The following is a 23393-nucleotide window of genomic DNA, read 5'->3' on the forward strand; positions in this document are numbered from 1 at the left end:
TGCAGTGATTATTGATGTGAGGCTTCCACAGAAACATGGGTTTTCTTAGCTCTCTTTGCATACAGTTACTAGTTACACTACTGAGATAAGTGATTTGATTGTCAGCACTGTTTCACAGCACTGCTCCAACTTATGCCAGAATTTCAGAGCAGAGAGAGTATATCAAATACATTTATCTTAGGATAAGTAAATACAGGCCAAAACAATAATATGTGTTTTCTAAAACATAGGTTTCTAGATACACAATTCAGCATGTATATAAAACACACCCCACTGAATAGCTCAGCTGCTTTGTTCAGTTCCTGTTTCTCCTGGAAATAATAGCAAACCCCTCATCTGCCTCAGAGGTGATGATTTGGTAGTGAGGATTGTACTATAAAGTCACAGTCAGCAAGGTGAGAGTTAAGTAAAAATCTCTTTAACAGAAACATATGCAAGGACAGGACTGGACCATGGTGAAATTGATTATCCAGCTGATGCCAGTTGTAGTTCAATACTGACTTAAAATTTCAAGATACTAGTAAAAGAAGCTAGTTTTCAGATACTTTTTTGATGGATGGCTAGGGACTAAATATATTGCTTAATAATTTTCATATACTTTTTAAAATTTGCTCTATCACAGATTCTTAAGACTTTTTTGCTCCTTTGCCTGAATTTCGGCTCACATTAGATACTGTGATCAGCTTTGAGTGTACTTTGATCTGTGTATTATTGTTCTCATACTCCATTAATACCATTGTTAGTTGGTGTATAAATCTATCTATAGTTATTTATTTATCTTCTCATTATACTGACTATGGGTGTATGATCTTTTTCAGTGTACCTTGAAGACAGTTTTGTGAAATCCGGAGTATTCAACGTGTCAGAACTTGTGAGAGTGTCAAGAAGTAAGTTAACATTTGTGTTTAATCATTTCCAAAGCCTGCTATAACCAAGGGAAGGTTTTTTCCTTGAACTTTTTTCTTCACAGGACATAAGATGCATGGTAAATGCCTATAACCATGCACAATTTTGATATATTTGACCACAGTATTACAGTCCATCTTGCACATGTTTGTAATAAAACAAATAGGTGCTGTTCTGTCTCCTTGATATTTAAAGATGGAATCAATTTGTTATATCTCCCTCTGCACACCTAGTCATCTGATGCTTCAATAAAATTACCATATGTAGCAAAATCTTCTATTGTTAGACTTAGTTTCTTAAGGATGCCCTTCACATTCTTGGATATTGCTAAAAGATCTGATTATTCTTCTAGTGGTTTTTTTTGTTGTTGTTGTTGTTGTTGTTTGATTTTTGTTTTTTTAAATTTGTAGCTCCTAAAATGAATTTAAAATGGATTTAAAGGATGATCAAAAATGTATCAAATATTTGTTTCTTTTAATCTTAGCATTGGCTGTAACTGAATTTCTAATTACATTGTCTCATTTTGGCATCAGAGATATTATATACATGAACATGTAAAAAACCCCATAAAAATAAATGTGAAAGGGCAGGTGAAGCTTTGACTGCAGAAAGAAAAAACAAAAAGGATATAAGATCTCATTTGTTGACACCTAACAATTGTTATAATAGTATAGCATAAAAACCTGTCAACATTTTCATCTTGCATTGCTTCCTGACCCTTTCTTTTCTCCCTTTGCTATCAACGTTATAAAAGTATTTCTCTCAAGACTTCATTAGGAAGTAAAGAAGAATAGTTGGAAGCTATAGTTAGAGGTGTCCACAGTGGTGATATCAGCATTGTAAAAACTGAATGGTCCAGAAAAATTACTTTTCTGGCAAGGTGAGGACAAAGCCAAAGAGGCTTCCAAAGTTTCCAAAATGTCTGTCCATATTTTGCACAGGTGTTAACTTATGCAGGATCAGGGTGCTTGAGGAATGTAAATAACTCACTGAGGCTTCAGATGCATGGGTTATTTCATTTTCTATGGTCAGAAATTAATATTCAACAACTAAAGTTATGTTAAATCCTTCAGCAAAACAATGAATATTGCAATCCTGCAGTGCTAAGGCATATAATTTTTTGTGCTTGCTGAAGATTTAGTTTTGCTGTTTTAGAAGGCTGAGGATGTGTGAATTATAGCTTTCTTTTTGTTGTCAGGTGGTTAAGTACATTTTAAAGTATAAGGCCATTCAGGTTAAAAATGAAACAATATTGTAATTATGCTATGAAACTGTGTGTTATGCAGCTGTTATACATGATATACTCCTAATAATAAGCATTAAAGCATGTGGTTTCTGTGGAATTTCTTACCATGCATTTGTTTAACCTCAAGCCGCAACAGAGTTGTACTTAAACTGTCAGAAAAAATACAAACCTTCAAATACATTACACAACGTGCAATTATTCTTTTAAGTGCCAAAGGTAGTTAAAATGCACAATGCACAGACAATGAGCAAAGGTAAATACACCACAATATGTAACACATAATTTATTCTTGAGTTGCCAGAGTCTGTATGGTACACAGACCCTATAAGGAGGTGAAGGTAACACTGACTCTATGTATTTGTGTGTAAGTGTACATATGCAAAGCAGAACCTGGGTGAAAGAAAAAGAAAGCAGAAAACCAGGCTGTCCACACAGAAGGCTATTATTGATACAAAAGTGTTAGCATTAAGGAAAAGGAATGAGCATGTCTCTGAGTTTCTTATTTCAATTTTTTTCAGTTATTTAATAAATAATACTAACTGTCCTCATAAACCTGGCCTCATTCATTATAGTGCTTGAGGTTTGTATTATCTTTTGCATATTGGTGATTCCTTGTTATCTCTTCTAAACAAATGTGTTCTATCTGAATGACTGCTAAGAACTAGGGAAGATAATTCGCTTTTTAGATACATAATCATTGATACAACTTGTTGGTACTTGATTTCCACAAGAGGCAGAAAATTAGATACATGTAATAACATCTTGATATTTTTCCAAGAGCTGAAAAGATAGAAGATTATCTCTGACTTCTTATGATGATTTGTTTTTCAGCACCCATAACCCAGGGAAGTGGAGTGAACTTCCCAATTGGAGAGCTTCCGAGCCAGCCATATTACCATGATATGAATTCGGGTGTAAATCTACAGAGGTCCTTGTCCTCTCCACCAAGCAGGTAAGAACTTGATACAAGTGCTAATGGGAACCGTGTTTAATAGCGTAGGACAAGCGATTCACAAATCCTGTCAACAACCAGCTACTTTGTTAATTTTTTCTGATTTTGTGAGGCTAGATACTTGTGTATGTTACCACAATCTCCATACAGATTTGTAAGTTATAAATTTTGTCGTTTGTAATGGTGTCATTATTGCCTGTCATCTTGCATGATATTGAAGGCAGTGGTAACTTTTTTCAGGGTTTGAAGTGCCTGCTAAACCATCTGCCAAAGGGACAGATACACATCCCAAGACGGTAACTGAGCTGCAGGAAGGGCTAGCGCTTGGGAACATGCTGGCAGGGCTCAGAGTGGTTGCGAGCAGAAAGGCTGTCTTTCAGGGCCCTCTCTTGGACCTCCATCTTGCAAAATGTGTTTGGACAGATAGTGTTTCCTCTATAAAAGGTGTTAGGACAGGTATATAAAGACAAGGTGTTTTCATCCATAGCAACCCAGCTCTTTCAAATGTGTTTCCTGCCTTGCTCTTTCAGGGGGCACTTCCCAGCAGTGGTAAGAAGGAGGAGCATGTGAGATGTTTAAAGGTTAATTTTTCTCAAGGGTCTCCCTTTGCCTGCTACAGGCAATTTAATCTGAGGGCCTGACTCCCTCCTTGTTCAACATCTCTTCTGTTCATCCCTTCTCCTATCTCTGAGAAAAAGTCCCTTGGGAGCAGCTGGTTGGCCCATGGATGTAGAGAACCTGCTGTGTCCTCTACCTGACTCCCAACTAATGTACTCTCTGACAGACCCCCAGGGCCCCTTGGTTTGCTGAAACTGCTATACCATGAAATCACAAGCACCATAGGAGCTGTCATTGTCCCATGTTTCCAGAACCACCCCAGTGAGTCTGGAAGTGTCTGCACATTGGGACAGGATTTAACAGGACTATCAGGGGGCTGAGGTATTCATCCACCAGCACTTAGTTCTTTTGAGTTATTTTGCTCATGTTCCCATATTTCATTCCATCATATTTTCATCTTGGCAGTATACCAAATCCTTTTTAGAAATTGATGGATTAATTAGAAATTGATGGATTAATTATCACAGTGTAGCAGTAGCAGCGTTAGTAGTAATAGCAGTAATAGTAATAGTAGTAGTAGTAGCAGTAATAAGAAGAATACCACACTATTAGAACCTTTATTCTGGTTTTCTTTGGCAGTCAGTATAACAGCTTCAGTATATATTGCTATGAGGAAACTACGCTTTCCTCCACTGTATTGAAGTTCCGCCTCATTTTATATGGTGTGACTTGCAATAAGGGCCTTTTGTTGTTTTTAATTAAACTAGTCAAAAATGAAAAGTGCTTCAGACTAGCCCTCTTTGAGAATCTTTGGAGTTTGACCTGGTGAAATACAGTAAAGTACATTTTTTCCTCATTAACACGTTCACAGAAGTTCCTGTTCTACCTTGGTCTTATTGGTAACACTTTCCAGTGACTTGCTGTGCTTCAGGGTTTCTGCATAGAGTTTAGTACCTTCATGACACAATCTTTCACAATCTGCTTTCTGGTAGGCTACAGGAACTGGTTTCTTGGTTGTTCAATGAAATGCTGTGGACTTTTATATTACCCATCCATGCCATCTTTGAAGTATTAAGTCATGTGAATAACTGGAGCACATCATGTATTATTAACATTGCCTTTGCAAGCTAATGTAGGTTGTAATATCCAGGTTTTTTGGGTTTTTTGGCTTTGTTAGCCTGAAGTACTATCTATTAGAATATTTGTAGGGATCCAGACACTTTATATACCACCACTAGATGAATATTATATTCACTGACAAATCTCACAATTCTTCAACAGCAAAAGACCCAAAACTATCTCCATAGATGAAAACATGGAGCCAAGCCCAACAGGAGACTTCTATCCTTCTCCAAATTCACCAGCTGCAGGAAGCAGGACATGGCATGAAAGAGATCAAGGTGAGTAACATGGGATTATTTTACCTTGAATTATGCTCACATATACAATAAACCGCTCCCATTCCATAATGGCTGCAATAAAATGATGGCTTTTTAAAAGAACCTTTTTTTCTGTGTGATTGCATTTGCTGGTTTTGTAAATATGTTTAAAACCAACAACCATCAGGATATTGTATAAAGAATAACAATAAATAACATTGATGATGATGATGATAATAATAATAATTATAATAATAATGATAATAATAATGATAATAATAATACTAATAAAAATATCTTTTGTATCTGGTGACAGCCTTGTTGTTTGAAAAGACATGTGACAAATGAGGTATTTGATATTGTCTATGCCATGAATTTGGAGATATGCTAGAATTTGGAATCCAGTGCTTTCAAGCAAAAATCAAAACATCTTACTATGGTTTAGTCAACATAAGATTACACCATTTCTATATTACCATGACACGGACATTTAGTCTCTCTCATGTGACTTAGAATAGATCCAATAGGCTGTTTCTGAGGAGCCCACATGTAGCTATGTGGGACTCTATCTGTAGGATGAGGGGATTGGTAAGTGGTGGTATGTTCTGGGTTATCCAAAGCAACAAACATGCTTATGTGGATAAGAAAGTTGTGGCTGTCAGAAGAGTGAAATTAATTGTCATAGCTCGCCCTCATGTTATCTTGATGCTTTATAAACCTAGGTTCCAGTGCAGTCTTTTCCCTCCCCTTTGTTATGTGAGAATGTGGTTAAACTCATATATTTGAACAGTGTTGGTTAATGGATCCTGTGTCTGAGGTACTGCAGCTGTCTGGAGAGCCTGTGACATGTAAAGCATCGTATGTACAAGAGAAATAGAGAAAATGACATGCAGTTGCTTCCATTGTGAATCTTTCAGTATTTGCTCTCAATTTTCACTTCCACTGCTAACCTTGCTCTCAGTTCTTCAGCAACTGAGTGACCCCTTGGTATTACCTCATTTTTATATTGTTTTAAAGCTTCTGAAAAAACCTGAAACAACACCTCCACCCCCCCCCCCCAAAAAAAAACAACACCCCACAATTCTTTTTTATTTTTCCTTGCTAAGTTTTCTCTTTCATCTCCATGTGCAAGGAAGCATGTGATGGGTATTTCTTTTAGCTACCTTTTACTTTCACATTTCTTTTATAGTTGGTCTCCTTTTAATATGCTTTCACCTTCTTATCTGTGTTATTACCATTAGGCTCTTCTTCTCAATTTTAACTAGTTTTTTCTTCTTAATTTCTTTGTACTCCGTTTCTCATGGAGGCTCTGATACTATTTTTGACTGTTTGAAGCATTCACTTTTGATTTTTTTAAAAATAGGCTTGCCTGTGGTTTTGCATAACCTAACTCAGTAACAGCAAATAGAAGAATCTTCCCCAGAAGATTCACCCAGAATCTTCCTCCTTATGCAAAATATTTTTCTCTGTGATTACTACCTGTTTTGCTGTGAAACTTTATAACAATTTTTCATGAAAGACTGGATCACATCTTAAATAAACATTTTACTTTCTAGATAAATTATTTTTATTGTTTTAGGGAAAACAGCTTGTTCTTCCTCTCTCAGATATCCCCATCTGGCAAATGAAGTAGTTTTGTGCTGCTGCATGAACCATGGGGGCTTCTGGGAAGTGCACTGCCATTTAGACTCCTGAGGGCAAGTCCTGCTGACAGAGCCTTTCACAGATGATCTCTAAAGTTCTCAAGTACCTCAACTGTATTTTAGGCTTTGAATCATTCCACTTGCAAAGAATCATTTTCCATGAACACTGGATCTGTTCATGTTTGTATGAACTTCACGTTACAGTTATCAGTAGTGAACAATGAATGAAATTTAAATCCCTTGAGTGTATTCACAATGAACCTTTACCTGATTTCTGTGTCATTAGGTAGCTAGACTACTGGAGTGGAACAACTTTTAATATGTTCCATAAGACAAGGAATTACAATATGAGGAAGAAAGAATAAAGAAGATAGACTTAAATCAGTGTGTGTTACTTTTGCTTCCTGGAGTTTAAATCCCTCCTTTAATGTTCTGTCCTCTAGCACTAATAAACTTAGTGACCTTTTACCAGATCCCTGTCATAGAGGCTACCTTTAAGTCACTATTAGGGTTTTTTTTGTTTGGTTGGTTTTTTTTCCATCTGTAAGATGTTCCATTCCTGCAGAGGCACAGATACAGCACTGTCCAGTGTTGTACTGGGGGCCTTTTGCCCCTAAAAAGTTATTGAGCCTCTGATCACTTTCTGAGGTTATCATGCTGCTGCAGAAACACTGTAAGTAACAACTGCAGTGCCTGCCCTTGGTGCCTGGGCTCAGCGGGAATGGGTGTGGGGCAGCTCCTGGCATATTTGTTGTGCTGCTAGTTTCTTAGATGCTTGATATCATCTTCATGGCACTGATTGCATCTCTCCAGTGACCAGTGGTAAAACCCAATGAATGGCAGGAAGCTCTGCCAGGACAAATTTAGCTGAAATATTAGAAAGAGGTTCTTCACCCATGGGGTGGTTGGAACAGGCTCCTCAGGGAAGTGGACACAGCTCCAGTCTGACAGACTTCAAGAAGCATTTGGAATGTGCTCACACACACACATAGTTCTTGGGACTGCCCTGTACAGTTCCAGGAGCAAGACTTTGGTAATTTGTGGGTCCTTTCCAGCTCTGGATATTCTATGATGATTCTATTCATGTATCTGTGTAAAAGCTCCTTTCAGACACAGGTGTTCTATTATGATATTGTATTTAGGAAAACCTATTTTCTGATTCCATATGCCTGCAAACACAAAGATAATAAAAATTATTAACTACAATTTGGAGGTAGTTTCTATGCCAGAAGTAACTTGTGTTACTTCCCACTCATCTATGTAAATCTGTGTGCTATATGAGGTTAGGGATAAATGAAAAAGAAATAAGCCTTTTGGGGTCACATTTGTGTTTATCCAGTGTCAAGAAGGAATGCTAATGTAGTCATAACAGGCAGTGCTTCAGGCAGTATCCACAGGTCATCAGCACCAAAAATGCAAATAGTTTCACAGTACCCACAAATAAATATGTCTCTGGATATCATGTTTATGGGTAGATAGCTTCCCTACCACTCTAGTGCAGTTTTTACTTTTCTAAGGGAGACAAGATCAGGAGTAATGTTGATACTAAAATATACCACTGTTCATTTCTGTTTCATGGTCTCAGTTTTGAACTTGACCAAGAGAGGTCTCTAACCTCTGAGCTGAAATAGATTTAGTTTCTTCATCACCATATCTAATGTAAAGTATTTTCGTAGAAATTGAAATGACATAGTTTTGAAAGAATCTTTTATCATTAAGGCTTTTCACATCTGTATTTAACTATTTCTAAAGAAACAGAAATGTCATGTGCGTTGTAGTTTGGAACTGGGTAGTTGCAATAAAACAATGACATCTGAAACACATTTGAATAAAATATTTAGGATTTTCCTAGGTGTCCGAGGGATATTCTAAAAGTTTTGATAGAGAGAATGAGGCAGAAATTAATGTGCAACACAGAAATATTACTGAGATTAAAAATAGGATAGAGGAAAGGTTGGAAGTAGGGTGAAGCAGATTAGATCAATTTTCCATTCCTTTGAAAAACTAACATCATAGTTTAGTAGGTAAGAAGACTTTAGGAGAGGAGTGATTTTGTTGTATTCCTGATAGGTTTTATAGTTTGTCTGTGCAGCCATGCATCATGAGGGTCAGGGACATGATTAGAAGAGTACTTCTGGTGTAGCCAGGATGCAGCATTTGTGAAACTAGGAAAAGGAAATCTAGCCCAGTTACAGTAAAATATTGCTCATACCAGACTCTGTTTTTAGCTGTAAAACTCCAGACTGTCCTTTTGCTGTTAACTGTCTTCCAAAAATGTTTTGATAAGATTTCCAGATGTTGTGCTTTATAGTCTGTTTTGGGGGAGCTGTCTCTTTGAAGCTGTAACTCTGGGCAGAAATAAGCAAGCATATCTTAAAAATAGTAACTTTATAGATGGCATACACTTGGTAAGAAACAAACCCACAAAGCATTACGTTACCAATCTGATATAAAAAGATATCCCCCCTTAACTAACCAAAATTAACATTAAAAATATGTATTAATTTTTTTTTTATTTATCATAGTCAGATTATTAATCCTTATAGAAGAAAAGAAAACACTTAGGAAGCCATGATACTGTCCTGGAGGTTTACTTCACTGGCTTGCAAAAAAGTTTGTGACTATTTTAAAAATATATGTAACTGCAAGAGTATGTGTAACAGTTTCAAAAACAGATTAAAAAAATACTGTGGCATGACATTGTTTTTTATTTTGGAGACATCCAGTCAATGTGGGAAGATTTGTAGTTTGGGCCATTATTTTTGCTGTGTTGAAACGTTCAATATTTCAACACAGCTTCTATTTGTGTGATCTTTTGAAACAGGTTTGAGATTTTCTGGCAGAGCAAAGAGGCAGGTTTATAGCTGCAGATTTCTCTCACGACTTTTGCCATTAGCCTTTCAAGTAACTAACTGTCCTCCAAAAAATCCTACAGTCCCAGAAAAGGAAAAGTCATCTCAGAAGGGTGCATTACTTAGAAGTAGAATCCTAACATGACAATTAGGATTCCAATTGTCGTGTCTTCTGCCAGATATTATGCAAGTTATTTTCTTTGTCTTGTACCTTGTTTCTTCCAACTGGATGCCTTAATAACTTCAATAACATCTGAATCATGTTTTATACTTCTATCAATTAGAAATGCATCTATGTTTAATTAGTTATTTCCTGTAGATCTCTTCCAGTCTTCCTTCCTCCAGGTTGCTGTTACTGAATTCTTTACTATGTTTCCATATTAAACAAAATTTTGAGTTCCTGCATCAGTAAGATTTTGTGAGATAGATGTAAGTTTCTGCCTGAGTAAAACCGATGAGTGTTTTAGAAATTTAGAAATTTTACGCAGAAAAAAATTAAATCCGCTCGTAATTTGGAAGAGAAAGTTACTAAAAATCTAAAAGGTGTCTAGACTGCTGCAGAGGCTAAAGAGTATTTTCTATTTAATAGGCTAATAACTGTTGGTGAACATCTTGATTTGCTAACTTAGGTAAATCGGATGCTTTTTTCTTAACCTGCAAGGAAAGAGGAATATCAGAAAAGAGAAGGACAGTGTGTGCATCTATGGCCTCCTTTCTGAAAGCTGGCTTAACAAGGTTCATTAACATAATTGCAGACAACTTATCCTTGAGATCTGTTTTACTGTTGTAGTGTTACAACACTGTGTATTTCCATAGTAGTCAGGTGTCTGGAAATACTGAATATCAATATACAATGAAGTGAATTTTAATTTTACAGTTTCTTCATCATGCTCATTCTCTTACACCTCACCCACCTCTACCAACATTCAAGAGCCAAGATGCCATCATTCCATTAAAACTGAAACAGCTGGACCGCCTTCACCTGCTGTTTGCCCAGCGTCTGTTGGACCCTCCACTTCCCAGGTCCCGACACCTTTTGTTGGATACTCCTCTTCTGGACACTTGTCCCCTTTTTCTTGCTCCCCATCCACTGGAAACTCCTTCCCCGTAGGGGTCCTTCCTGATGGCTGTTTCTTTCTTGGGTCATCTTCTCATCAACTCTCAAGGATGGATGTTCTCATTTCTGAAGTGAGGGAACTAAAAGAGGAAGTAGTTAATGTGGTCCAGGAGTTGAGAACGGTAACAGAACACCTTGGCCTCTTGGTGTCCTGTGTTGGACAGGGTTCAGGATTTTTTCCAGCTCCTGGTGCTCCTTCTGAGGGTTAATACTTTAGAAACACACTCTCCATCTGACAGATCAATTCAGCTTGCAAAGGTTTACTTTGATGAATACCTGTTAAATTCCATTCTGTGTTTCTGAGGTAGCCTGAATTCTCAAAGTCCTTCTATGTCAAAGTATGTTTGAAAGCAATTTGTGTCTTGTTAGTAGCTTGTTGCTTCTACCTTTGTATATTTTATTGTTTCAAAATACTCTTTAAACAATGTATACACGTGCATACACATACATTTCATATCTGTGTATCTCCATAAAATACATATAATTTTCAGTGGTTTTGACTAGTATGATGGAATTATTTTCAACACTGTAGTCAAATGCTACCACTTGATAAATTTTCTTAGCCTCACATTTCAAAATAAGTGATACTTTTCACCAAGACTAACCTCTCAGAATGTATCTCCAGAGTGAATTCTTAGGCGTGTCTTCTGTGGGACTGTTGGCTGCTGTGATACTGAAAATGGGATCATGGTAACAAACAATAGCCTTAACAAGGAAGAGTTACCTGAATGCCCAATTTGAGTTCTCCTTGTTGTTCCTCAGTGCAGAAAAAGATGTTGGCAGAGTTCAGAGAACTTTGTCTGCTAGTTAAAAGTAATATTAAATGTTGGGATAGTTTAAATAAATCCATGGGGAATTGGTTTACTTTTTTTTCTGTAGCGACAATTTTGCCAAAAAATAAAAGGTGCTGGTACCTAAAATAAGTCAAACATTATTTTTATAAAGATGAAAAACACTTGAAAGGCACTAAATATAGAAAAATAGGTGAAGGATCTCCTAAATGCTTATTTAATAAAAATACAGAGAAAGAAAAATGTAGCATGAACAGGATGGCAAAAATATTACCTTAGTAAGTTACTTATACATCAAGAAAATTGACATCCTGAATTATTGAGAGTAATGTTGTTTATGCTCTCTTCAAAAAATAAAGCAACAAAAATTATATCTGTTTTTCTGTATTTAAAACAGATGTAGACAAATTTACTTCTTCATAAGTGTCTTCAGGTATTCAGAATAGCAGATGATATTCAGATGAGGAAGATTTTATTCTGGGCAGAGCAGGCACCTGGCTTTTCCTTCAGCCCATGAACACTTAAGATTCTGACTGAATGAAGAGTAACAAGATGTTTAGAAATATAAACAGAAAGACAAAGACAGTTGGAGATGCAATATGGCAATATGAAGCATACGAAAAAGGTTTGCTTTTTTTTTTTTTTTCATTCCTGGAAATGACTGTTATTTGCTCAATAAAGTCACTGTAAAAAATCTCATTGCAGATTCTTTGTCTTTTCTTTTGACAAATATATTGTGGGAAGTCCTATTACTTAATGTTTTCTGTGTGTGATGAGTGAGTTGAATACACTCCAGGTCTCCATATAGGTCAATGAAAGATGTTAGTGCAAAAGAGTATTTTTCTTGTATTCATGGCCATTATCCTCTGATGAATTTAATATAATGGCAGCACCCTTTTATCTGGATGATAGATATCCTTTGATTGAAATTAATGATAAAATGAATGTCTTAATGCAAGATTTGTCCCAGGAGTTATGTGTAATTTTCTTATTCCAATTTTCTGAATAAGAGATTTAGTATTATGAAACTGATCACCTCTTTTTAGAATTTGTAGGGTATGTATGTGTAAGTCTGCGTAATTTAACATATGTGGTGCAGAACATCTTCATTTATGGAAAGAGGTAATTTTTTGGGCATCTCTTTTCATTCATAAATTCTTTGTTTTTGTATTTGCACATAGACATATTTGAAAAGGTACTTTTCTACTTCTTTCAAACAATCTGTGTCAAACTTGATCAAAGTAGTATATTTCAAAATGACTTAAAGGTTTTGTCTCCCTTGAAAACCATTCCCCAGATGGATTAACAATTAATGTGGCACACCTCTTAAAATGTGCTTAACTGTTACCAGTATAGACTGTAAGAGTAATAAGAAGGAGATTTCATAATCTGAATTCTTCTAAATCAACAAATTACGTTATATTATTTTATCTCAAATAGCCCTTTAATTTTATTGCATTAGAACTGGAAATACTTTTGTGACTTTAGTAGTTATGGTTACAGTATTGATTTTATTTTCTGGCCAAGGTCCTTGTAGTCTCAGGTCCAATGAAATGTTACAGCTGTGCATTTTTCCTTGAAGTCTGGATGACTTTCTGTAGGATAACTTAATAAATGACTAAAATGTACTCCAAAGTCTTTATAACTTGTTTGGTATTTTAGGAACATCTTTCTCATTCTTCCACAATACTCTTCTATCACAGCCATATACAGGATAAACACCTTTTAACAATGATTCATAGATGATGAAATGGCCCAGTCTGTTTCTGAAGTGTAAAGATAAACAAAAAAGTACTCAAGTACCTGAAATACACTGGAGCTGCTTAAGGGTTTTTTATGGCAGTGGCTTTTTAAATGATAATATTTGTTAAGGCAACACAGTATTTTTGGTGTGATGCCTTTTATCTCTGTTTCCAAAGTCAGCCTCATTACTTGCATTGCCTGCTCCATGCTTAATAGGGAGCAACCCCACTGGGCTCTGTGTTAGTCCCAAGAACTTTTCATGCATGGCTGTGTTGGTACAGAAGTGGTTGGATAAACTGAGTCTGCAGTTGTAGGAAGATGTGAGACAGGAGAGGCTGCAGAGGGGCAGCTGGTCCCTGTGGGTCACTGTGAAGGGATGTGGAGACATTCTCACCTCCTCCCAACAGCAGCACCCCAGATCCCAATGATTTCCATGATGGCACCTCCTGCTTGGGGCTCTCATAGAAGGACAGTGTTCCTGGTATGAGAGGAGGGTGAGGAAAGGTGAGGAAGGCTGGCCAGCTTTATACTAGAAGATGAATGCATGGGAAAAAAGGGTGTGTTTTCTCCTCACAGGAAACTGCAGATGTGGTAACGTAGTCATGCTGATCATAAACTTCTCCTGGGAGTTTTACTTCCTGGTGAGAAGTGGTGAGGTGCGTTTAAAGGATGAGAATGAAGAATTGCTGCCCACAGCTTTTTGCATGACAGCGTGCCATAGTTTCAGCCTAATCTTGGTGGGAATAGTTGTAAATTTACATGGACATAGTCTCTTCAGTGTGGCAGGTGACCTACATGTCATTTAATACTGTCTGTATTAACAACAACAGTTATGGTCTGTATGTCCTGTTCTAGAGCTGGACATTTTTTGAAATTACTTTGGGATGTGGACAGGTTTGGTGCCTACATATTTAATATTAACTGTTTCATCTGACATTCATAGCTTTTTCATCCCCCATTTTATAAATGGCTTTGTTGCTAAAATTGGAAAAAAAAAAATAAATATTTTTAGAACATGTGTATGCAGGTTTCCCAATTAATTTAGCTTGAATGAACTTGCACTAGATTATACTTATACAAAAGCTAGTCCATATCATTTTAACAGGAAATGTACTGAGTTGTTTTGCTTTCTGTCCACAAAATAGGATAATTAGTAACACAATGGAGAATTTCAGTTGTCCAACTTTATACATCTAGTCACAAACACCAACTCGGTGTCCTACATTATTTATACAGGGACTTGTCTGCGTTTTCCTCCCTACCTCCCTATATGCCCCCTCCCCCAGTATGCTGGGAGGTATAAGGGCAGGTAGGCAAAACCCTTCTGTCTCTTGTTCAAACCCCTTTCTGCTGAGGTAAAGAAAATCTTCAAGGTAAACACAGCCCACAGAATGTTACTGTTGGCAATGGAGTACAGTATTCTGCAAGTTCATGTGGGTAAGGATAAGAAGAATTACATGACTGCTCCATCTAAAGGGTTTTAACTTTTGTGTTTCAGTTGTCTGGAAGTTCTTTCTTTTCTTATGTATGTTAATACTTACTAAACAAAGTAAAATAAAATAGTGTAATTTATTATAAAACTAATGAAAAAAGAAATAATTCAGTTGCTATTGCAAGTAATTTACTTCTTTTGCTGTAGCTTTTCTGAACTGCAGTATCTTTTAAATGTCTTTCCTGGTGCTTACAATACTGAAAATGACATTGGTAGAAATTCTAGTCTAATTTATTTTCCTAGGTTTTTCAATACAAATCTCAAAAGATAATACATTGAAATGGTTTATCTGTTGTGAAATGGCATAATAGCACAACAGAGCATTTGATTAGTCTTGGGCATGGTTCCTGATGGGAAAACAGGTGTCACAGTCTGGTAGACTGGATTGTGAAATATCAGAGGTGTGTCTGTGAAAACAGCATTGGTGCTAAGCAGGCTGATTTGAAAATGGGAGGTTATCAAATCTTCATACACTGAAATATTCTAACCTAGTATAAAATTTTCATATGTAAAATTGTTTTCAGTACTTGATGTAGAAGTAAAACTGAGATAAGTTTTTAAGATGTGAAGTAAAGCAGATCAGTATTTTAAATATGGATGAGCAGCTCTTTCTAAACCTTGACACTGGTCCTAAAGTTCAGAACACTCTCATCTGCTAAGCAGTATGCATGCAGCTGTTGTTTCTCTCAAAAGTGAGTACAAAGGCCTTCACCTTGAGAATTGCTGAACATGTCTCAGAAATCCACACCACAGAATTGACTGCAGTTTGTTTGTTCTGATTTATTTTGTTTATTTTTCATTCTGGAGAACCTCAATTACCAGAATTTTTCATGGAAGTAAATAAATGTTTAGGAGGCCTTATCTCTGGTCCAAGTGAAGTGAAATGAGACACCAACAAGTCAGGGATTAGGGCACAGATTTGTAAAAGGGATGAGCTAGTGGCAAAGACTGATCTCTTTCTCATACGGAACAGGAGCTCTAAGCCAGTCTTTCTCTGTTAAAAACATCAAGTATCTCAGACACCCAGCTGTTCAGGCACATCTCTCTTTCTTTCCTATTTATTCACATATCCATATAAAAATATGTCCCCACTCTTTTTCTTCTTTTTGTGGACAAGATAAATGAATTAAAATGTTTTGATTTTCATGATTCTTAGTTTCCATCCAGCCCCAGTGCCAAGTCTTTAGGCAGATATAACAAAGCCTTTTTTCAATAAGGGAGGGATAGTTGTGGCTTAAAGTCACTCAGCTGTCAGTATTCTGTGTTAGGTGCCTTATTAAAATGCACAATTGAGAAATACATAATGCTTACAATGTTAAAGGAAATAATGTTGAGCTCATCAGAAAATCGGTGCTGCTGGCTCTGCCTATGCAAAGTAGCTCTGCTCCTTCTTCACATGTGCATGTGTAAAGCAAAACAAATTCTCCTAAGTACAGTGGGATTTCTTGTCATTATGCAGACACCCAAAGTGAATTCAGAATTTTACCTAAACTTTCATGTGCTTCATGCACGTGTACCTATCAGATGAGGTGAAAACTGAGGCCAATCTGGACGTGATGTATGTAGTGTATCCTGCCACCAGAAATCATCCCAAGTACTGCCTCTGGGAAAAATCAGTTCATTTAAAACTGTAGCATGGAAGGATGTATCTTAGAGCTTGAGAGTGGTGCTATGGAGCCCATAATTTTTTGTCTTTTATTATAGTCATATATACCGTAAGCTGAATATGAGCTTATCTTATTTTCTCTGGAGGTGATGCTACACTAGTGCGTTGTAAATAAATCTTTACAGATTGTTGTTTGCAAGAGTGTAAAGGAAGTCTTATGAAACCAAGCAGTAGAAAATATATTAATAAGAACAGTTACAGAATTAAAAGACAATAAGATATTTATTATTTGTTTATGGATTCTTCTAGCTCTGCTCATAAGCATCTCTCATAGGTGAGAAAGAGAAGCTGCTATGCTGTGGTGGTGAACAAGAAAGCAGGTCAGGTGTCCAGAAATAGGCAGGTGGATGTTTAAACTTGCCCTGGGTCACTGTTTGATTCCAGGTGAGTTCTCCTTACAGGTAGCTTGCCAAGTGCTGTGCCAAGATGATGCCCATCCAGGAACTGCCTGGATGGCAAGCTGCTTTAGATTGAGGAAGAGGGTCTTTGCTTTGATGAGGAAATTGCCTAAACTCATGTCTCATTAGTGTTTCCTAAGGTTCTTTGGAAGTGAACAACAGTTTAATTAAAGGCTGATGTAAACATGTTTCTGCACTTTCCCCGCAGCACTTTATCACATTAGAATTGATCAAAATTGTTGCCTTGGGCTGTCTTGAGCAGCTATACATCTGGAGCACCATTTGTGCAAGCTGCTGGTGAACAGGGTACATATGCTATGTTTCACAGCAGCTCTTCTGCCTTCCTGTGTAGGCAGATCTACCTTGCTGGAAGATGAGACGTTCTAACTATTTTATTTTGCATAAGCCCTTTTTACTTTGATGTGATGCTTTAAAACATGCTACTTGTTTGGGTGCCTGTGTGTTGTATCTCCAAAGTAATATGAGAATACAAACAATAGTGATTTGGAACAGCACTGAGAATTTCACATTTGAAGAACATTCTCAGCAGGACAGGACACTGTGTCTGATTAATTTTGACCTTACAGTGACGTTGTCCGAGTGCTTTTGGCATCTTTCTGCTTTTCATCTGTATTTCAGATTTTCTTTTTTTTTTCCAAAAGTCTGTTTTATTTTAATTCTCAAAGTAATAAGGATTGGAATCCCTTCCTGAAACTTTAAAATAAATAAAACATTTTTCAGCAGCACTGTTGAAGATATGAACTTTTCAGGGTATTCTGGCACTCATCAGAAATAGTAGTCAGGATCAAAGTGGAGGGTGGGGATTGCAGGGGATGGTGGAGGGTCACAGGCAGAGTCTGCTCTGGGTCTGGTGCCAGTGCCTGTGCGGGGCTCGACAGCAAGGTGGGGCAGAGTAAAGAAAAGGACTCCCAGTTTCATGTGTCCTGCTCTAAGTTCAGTTCAAGAAAGCATTGTTCCAGTTTGGTCTCAATAAAAGCTCCACATTTTGCAGGCCTGTCTTAGCAGATTAGAGCACACCAATATTAAAAGGATCAAAAATCCTTTTAAAGATGACATGGTCCATGTGAGAAAGTCAATGGCAATGTGGCCCCTGTCCAGTAAAGTGCTTAAGAAATTACCTCTGCTTTGAACAGTCCATTGATTCAAAATGGAATGAATTATAATATCGATGTCTCTTCTATAAAAATATTGTAATGAAATTTGAAATAATTTCATGCAAAGTCCAACAAATATTTAATTTAAATTTTCAAAAAAAATCTGGTAATTCTGCCCTATGGGACATTGGTAAGCTTGGCAGAAATCATACATTTGTCCCTACTACTGTGTTATCTTCACATAGTGGTCTCTAAAGAAATGTTTTTATTGATAGGGATACTCGAAGAAGTGACAAGTCCATCCTTGAGACATGGAAACTGTGAGAGGAGTTAAAGTATCCCTTGTTCTTAGCGAGGTTGCATTGTTTCACAATGGTTTCAGGAAGAGTAAGGGATAAGTTTTGAAGTAATACAATAATAAATACCATGAACTGACATGTGTATGGCAATTACCCTACACACCTGAGTGTAGGTGTTCCATTAAAAAATGCAATAAAAATTAAATGGCTGTTGAAGGAACTGATGATTTGGTGATGTTCTGGGGAGCTGACAAGTGTCTGGGGAAGTTCTAAAGCCATTAATTTCTTCACTGTTTGGCTTGTCTGGTATGCAAGGAATGTAGTTTCTGTTTTGCAGGACAAGGACCTGTTAGGACATTATTTTTAATTCTCAAATTTAAAAGCAGTAATTTAAAATTAGTTTATTCACCAGGGGGGAGTTGGATCAGCATATGATATTTGTGCAAGAAGAGGAAAAAGAAGTATCTTCAGTCTATAAAATTATGTGGCCTGAATAAGGCTTCTAAGCTAATGTCACTGTTACATTGTTTTTCTATTGTAGATATGTCTTCTCCTACAATGAAGAAACCTGAAAAGCCTTTGTTTAGTCCTACTTCTCCCCAGGATTCTTCATCAAGACTGAGCACTTTTCCCCAACATCACCACCCAGGAATCCCAGGAGTTGCACACAGTGGTGAGAGTTATGAAGGAGGAAATAAAAACCTCCCTGTTAATTTGTTCTGATCTTCTTTCTTATAATCAGATTGTGATGCATTTTTGCAGACTTTCTTAGAGACCTAATCCAATTTATAGTACTGGTGAAAATAAAAATTGAAAAGGTTGGGATATCCTTCCAGGAGCATTCATTTAACTGTTCAGGTAATCTGCCTGCTGGAAGCCACTAAAAAGGATTTAGGATTAACCAGTGAATAAAATAAACTGTACAATGCATGAAGAAACTGACAGAGGAAAAATTGTCCCTGTATTTCATCCTTTCACCTAAATCCCGTTTTTATTATTGTTGCTATGACTATATTGTATTTAAATACCACAATAGGCAGGACTTAATACACAAGAGAAGTCACAATCATGTTCATGATGTGACACAATAAGTAACAAGTATAAGAAATAAGTACCAGTGCTTATTTTGAATGTTGAGTCTAGAGTCCTGATTAAGCATTTTCTAACACCTGTTTTCTGAAATCCATAGTAAAAATTCACTTGAAGTAAGGATGAGATATGTGAAATGTGCCAGAATGCACGTTGTCTTGAGAGTTTATCAGTAATGATAGAAATTCCACCATCATGGTCTGTTTAATTTCATAGGTGAGACCAACCCTGGTTTTCGGATAAGAACCCAGTCCTCAGAAGTGTCCCCTCAGCATCTCATCATGTCTCTTTATAAACAGCATATAAAAGTTTTAATTTCTTGAGTGGGGCTGAGTGACTAGAGTCATTCAGTAAAACAAATTTGAAAACTTTATTCTTTTCTATCATATGCAGTTTTGCTTTGAGAAGTCTCTGTTTTATTTTTCCTCCGTGATTTCAAGTAAATCCCTTTAAATTTGTATATAAGGACTATTTTCCCCTTAACTGCCACTTAATTTGTATTACAAAACGGTCCTGGACTCATTCTGGTTGCTGTGAAGTTTCCACTACTAGCAGATACTCAAGTATATAAGAGATGATGGGTGAAATGGAAGGGATAGATTTCTCTTCATTTGTGTTGGTCTTGCACAGCTCTGACATGCCAAAGAAGTAACTAGTACTTTGTTTAAACTGAACTTGGTGGAGCTGTGATTAAAATGAATCTGCTACCAAAAAAACCCCCAGAAACAAACAATCAAACAACCCCCCCCTCCCCCCCATACTTGTGAGTATGTCTTAATATTAAATTTAGAGTATAGTTTTAAAATATTGACAATCATAACCTAACTTGGGGGTGAACTATCTACTTGCTGGGAAACTCCATTTTTATCTTTGTAGCCTGTTCTGTTATGACCAATGCCCCAAAAAATAGCAGGTCCTTTAAAAATTAAGCTGAAGAAACCCAGAGATGTGAAAGCTGTCCAGAAGGGCGGTGTTGGTGTGCTTGCACTTATACAGTATAGAACCATTGAACAGTTTATAAAAGACCTTGCTTTACAGACCTGATTTTGTATTTTTCCACTAATGAAAATGAAAACTCCTTGCCTCTTCTCCATTTCCATTGAACTAAGTACCTCTTTTTTCAGTACACCAAGTTTCTTCTCTCTAGGGGTGTAGTAAGTGTGGAAAGTGTGTCCTTGTGCAGTGGGATAAAAAAAACCTCTACACTTCCAGACTGACAACTGGGCACCAGAAGGACAAGCTGTACCTTCCTTGCACTGTTTAGACACTTGCACACTGCACACAGCCTTCAGATAGAAAATTGTGTGTTTGTAGGGTCAGGAAATAAAGAAAATGAAAAGAATAAAATAATCAAAGATAATTTTGTTGGATGGTTTGGTTTCTCAGGCCCTGAAGTTGAATACTTATTAAGATTTTCATAAAAGTCAGCAAATATTTGTGGCAATATTGATGAGTAGATATTTCCCTGTCCCCAGATGAGGCAGGTAGAATGCAATGCAACGAGGAATCCCCATTTCTTTGGGCTTGGTGATTTATTTTCCTCAGTGCAGGGGTGCTGTAAATAAAAGTAGGGGCTTTATTTAATATTTGATTTTGGTTTTTTGGACTCCAGATGGAAAAAATGTGTGTAATTGGAATATCTTTAATGTTGGAAAATGACTCCTGTTTAAAAAAATGAAAAAAACTATGATGGCATAACCCACAAAATCAAAACAAGATACAGTATTTATGAATTTGAAACAGTTGCATTTTCCATTTCCTGGGATAATGTGAGGGCAGGACCTGTAAGTTTTTCTGTAAAGATGCCATAAAGCAGGAGTGCAGTACACTGATTTATAACTGACTTTTTATTTTTCTTGCTGTAATACAGAGGTGAAGAATTTTAGAAGAAACAAGACGCGAAGTAATTTTAATTTTATTTTATCTTCTCCAGTCATCTCAACTAGAACTCCACCTCCACCTTCACCATTGCCATTTCCAGCACAAGCTATTCTCCCTCCTGCCCCATCTAGCTACTTCTCTCATCCAACGATCAGATATCCTCCCCACCTGAATCCTCAGGATACTCTGAAGAATTATGTACCTTCTTACGACCCGTCCAGCCCGCAGACTAGCCAGGTACTGTAAAATTATGTGAACCCTCCAAAACAAGTCTTGTGAGGAATATGTGTCTTCTAGGGCATCTAGACTGGTGTCTTGCCAGTTCTGGTCTTAGAGAAATCTGGAGCTGCTATATAAGTGATATAATTGATCCTGTTCATCGTGGTTGAATAAAGGGTGCAGGTTAATCATTTTTGTCGGGGGTAGGAAAAATACTTTTCTGAAAGCCCTGGCAGCAGCAACAGGGCAGGTCCTGGTCCTGAACCCTTCCTGCAGGTTGTGCCACCAGAGGCAACGCTCCCACTGCAAGGAGTGTGCTGGTACATACACATGTCCAAGCACACACATGGATGTACAGGTGTATTTATAGGCTGACAATGAAAATAAACTCTTGCAAGTTAGTACTTGCCCTGTTCGATAGGCACTGATATTTCTTTGCACTGTGAGCACAGCACAGACATACAAATTCTTTTCTTCTTCCTTTTGTCGAGAAGATGCTGTAGCAGATGCGTTCCTGGCAACTGCATGAGTTCAAAGTTGTGTCTGATATTTGAAATTAACATGTTTTTCATTAGTGAAGTAATTTGTGAAGGACTGTGTGCAAAACTGCTTTCCATGATAGCATCAGCACACAGCATTACCGTGTGATCTGCACTACAGGACAAACTGCAGTTGAGACTTGGTCTGTCAATACCTGGAATATGTCCAATGTCAGTGTAATGTAATCTTTGCTGTTCAGGCTGTTATTTTTTTGCTGCCTTGTCTGGAAAGCTCTTGTGGAGCCCTGTTGCTTGTGCTTTTTGAATGCTTTCTTGGAAGAGCCTTGTACATGTAAACTGAAGAGACAGCGGTCAGGTTTTCCTTCTTCTAAGGCTTAGGTTCCTTTGGAAGGACTTTCTTAACAGGGATGAAGGGGTTGCTATGACAACGGTTTTGTTTTGGGCTTAGTTTGTTTTGTTTTTCACCAATAATGACAGGCATTACAGCATTCATTTTGGTTACAGAAGCAGTGGAACTTGAGACTGAATCAAACTTTCTCTGTTGAATAACAGATATGTACCCTTTGGACTGTGCAGATCATGGTGGCTGTGGGCTAATTTCCTTGTCCAGCTGCATGACTTTCTATATATTCAATTAATTTAAAAACAAAACAAAAAAAAGTGGGTCCATAAAATCAAAATTTACTTTGAAGAGAGAAATCCTAACTATGTGGGTTTTGTTGGTTATATTATTACTGCAAATTAAACCAAAAACTGAATATGGAGTATGTTGACATCAGAATACAAATTGCTATCTGCACATGGATTAAAATTCTTTCAATCCTGTGTAGCATTTTTTCTGAGACTCAGCTGGGAATGTTGCATGCAGGACCTGATTTTAATTTGTGTAAAATTTCCATGAATAACAAAGTCTAATTAAGACACCCATTAAAAGTCCTTAGTGTTAATTCAGTGAGGAAAATCTCAGAGTTCTGTTGGATTTTTTTTTAAACTGATGTCTTAATTAGGCACTATTAAGGGAAAAAATTATGCAAATTAAATCAGACCGTTACTGTTATGCATTTCTTTAATTATTCAGTGCTTGTTTTACTTACATTTTGATTTCTTATATATGTTAAAAGAGCAGATTAGGTAATAATCTCTCTGGATTGTTCCTTGTTCTTCCTTGGATCACTGAAAAAAACTACATCAAAATGAAGTATCTGACTTTCTTTCAGTTGAAAAATGTGCTGTCTTATGATTTTAACATTGGAGAGTATATTAATTGAGCAGGAGTTATGCTTTCAACTTTTCCCCAACTCTTTTCCCTTATCTGTGCTTGAAAAAATAATCTTTTGACCTTAAAAGATAAAATTTTATCTGCTGATTTTTTCACAGAGTAGTAGAAAACTGAGAAGGCTTCATATTTTTGTATATTCCATATGGAATATCAGACTTAACTAGCCTAAATTTACTACTTTCATCACTTCACATAACCTTTTTATTAGGGTATTTTTTTTTCATTTAATTTGAGGTTTGATTTAGTTCCTGACAAGAGAGGATGGGGT

The 23393-nt window shown here is 36.8% G+C and overlaps 1 protein-coding gene across 7 annotated transcripts in view; it reads left to right on the forward strand.

The window, feature by feature from the left end:
- The window catches only part of NFIB (nuclear factor I B), a 170113-nt gene that overhangs the window by 108621 nt on the left and 38099 nt on the right, over positions 1-23393 (forward strand). For 6 of the 7 annotated variants that reach the window (XM_005522671.3, XM_014252275.2, XM_088053977.1 and 3 more), the window contains exons 4-8: positions 819-887; positions 2984-3104; positions 4944-5062; positions 18699-18830; positions 21180-21364. In XM_005522671.3, the coding sequence (XP_005522728.1) occupies positions 819-887; positions 2984-3104; positions 4944-5062; positions 18699-18830; positions 21180-21364 (626 nt within the window). Of the gene's footprint in view, positions 1-818; positions 888-2983; positions 3105-4943; positions 5063-10413; positions 12031-18698; positions 18831-21179; positions 21365-23393 lie in introns of those variants that run through there. The other variant, XM_014252276.2, reaches the window with a different exon arrangement.

The sequence above is a fragment of the Pseudopodoces humilis genome, chromosome 4 (assembly GCF_049639895.1).
Source record: "Pseudopodoces humilis isolate 2021_Gansu_Grassland_sample_001 chromosome 4, ASM4963989v1, whole genome shotgun sequence".
Lineage (NCBI taxonomy): Eukaryota > Metazoa > Chordata > Aves > Passeriformes > Paridae > Pseudopodoces > Pseudopodoces humilis.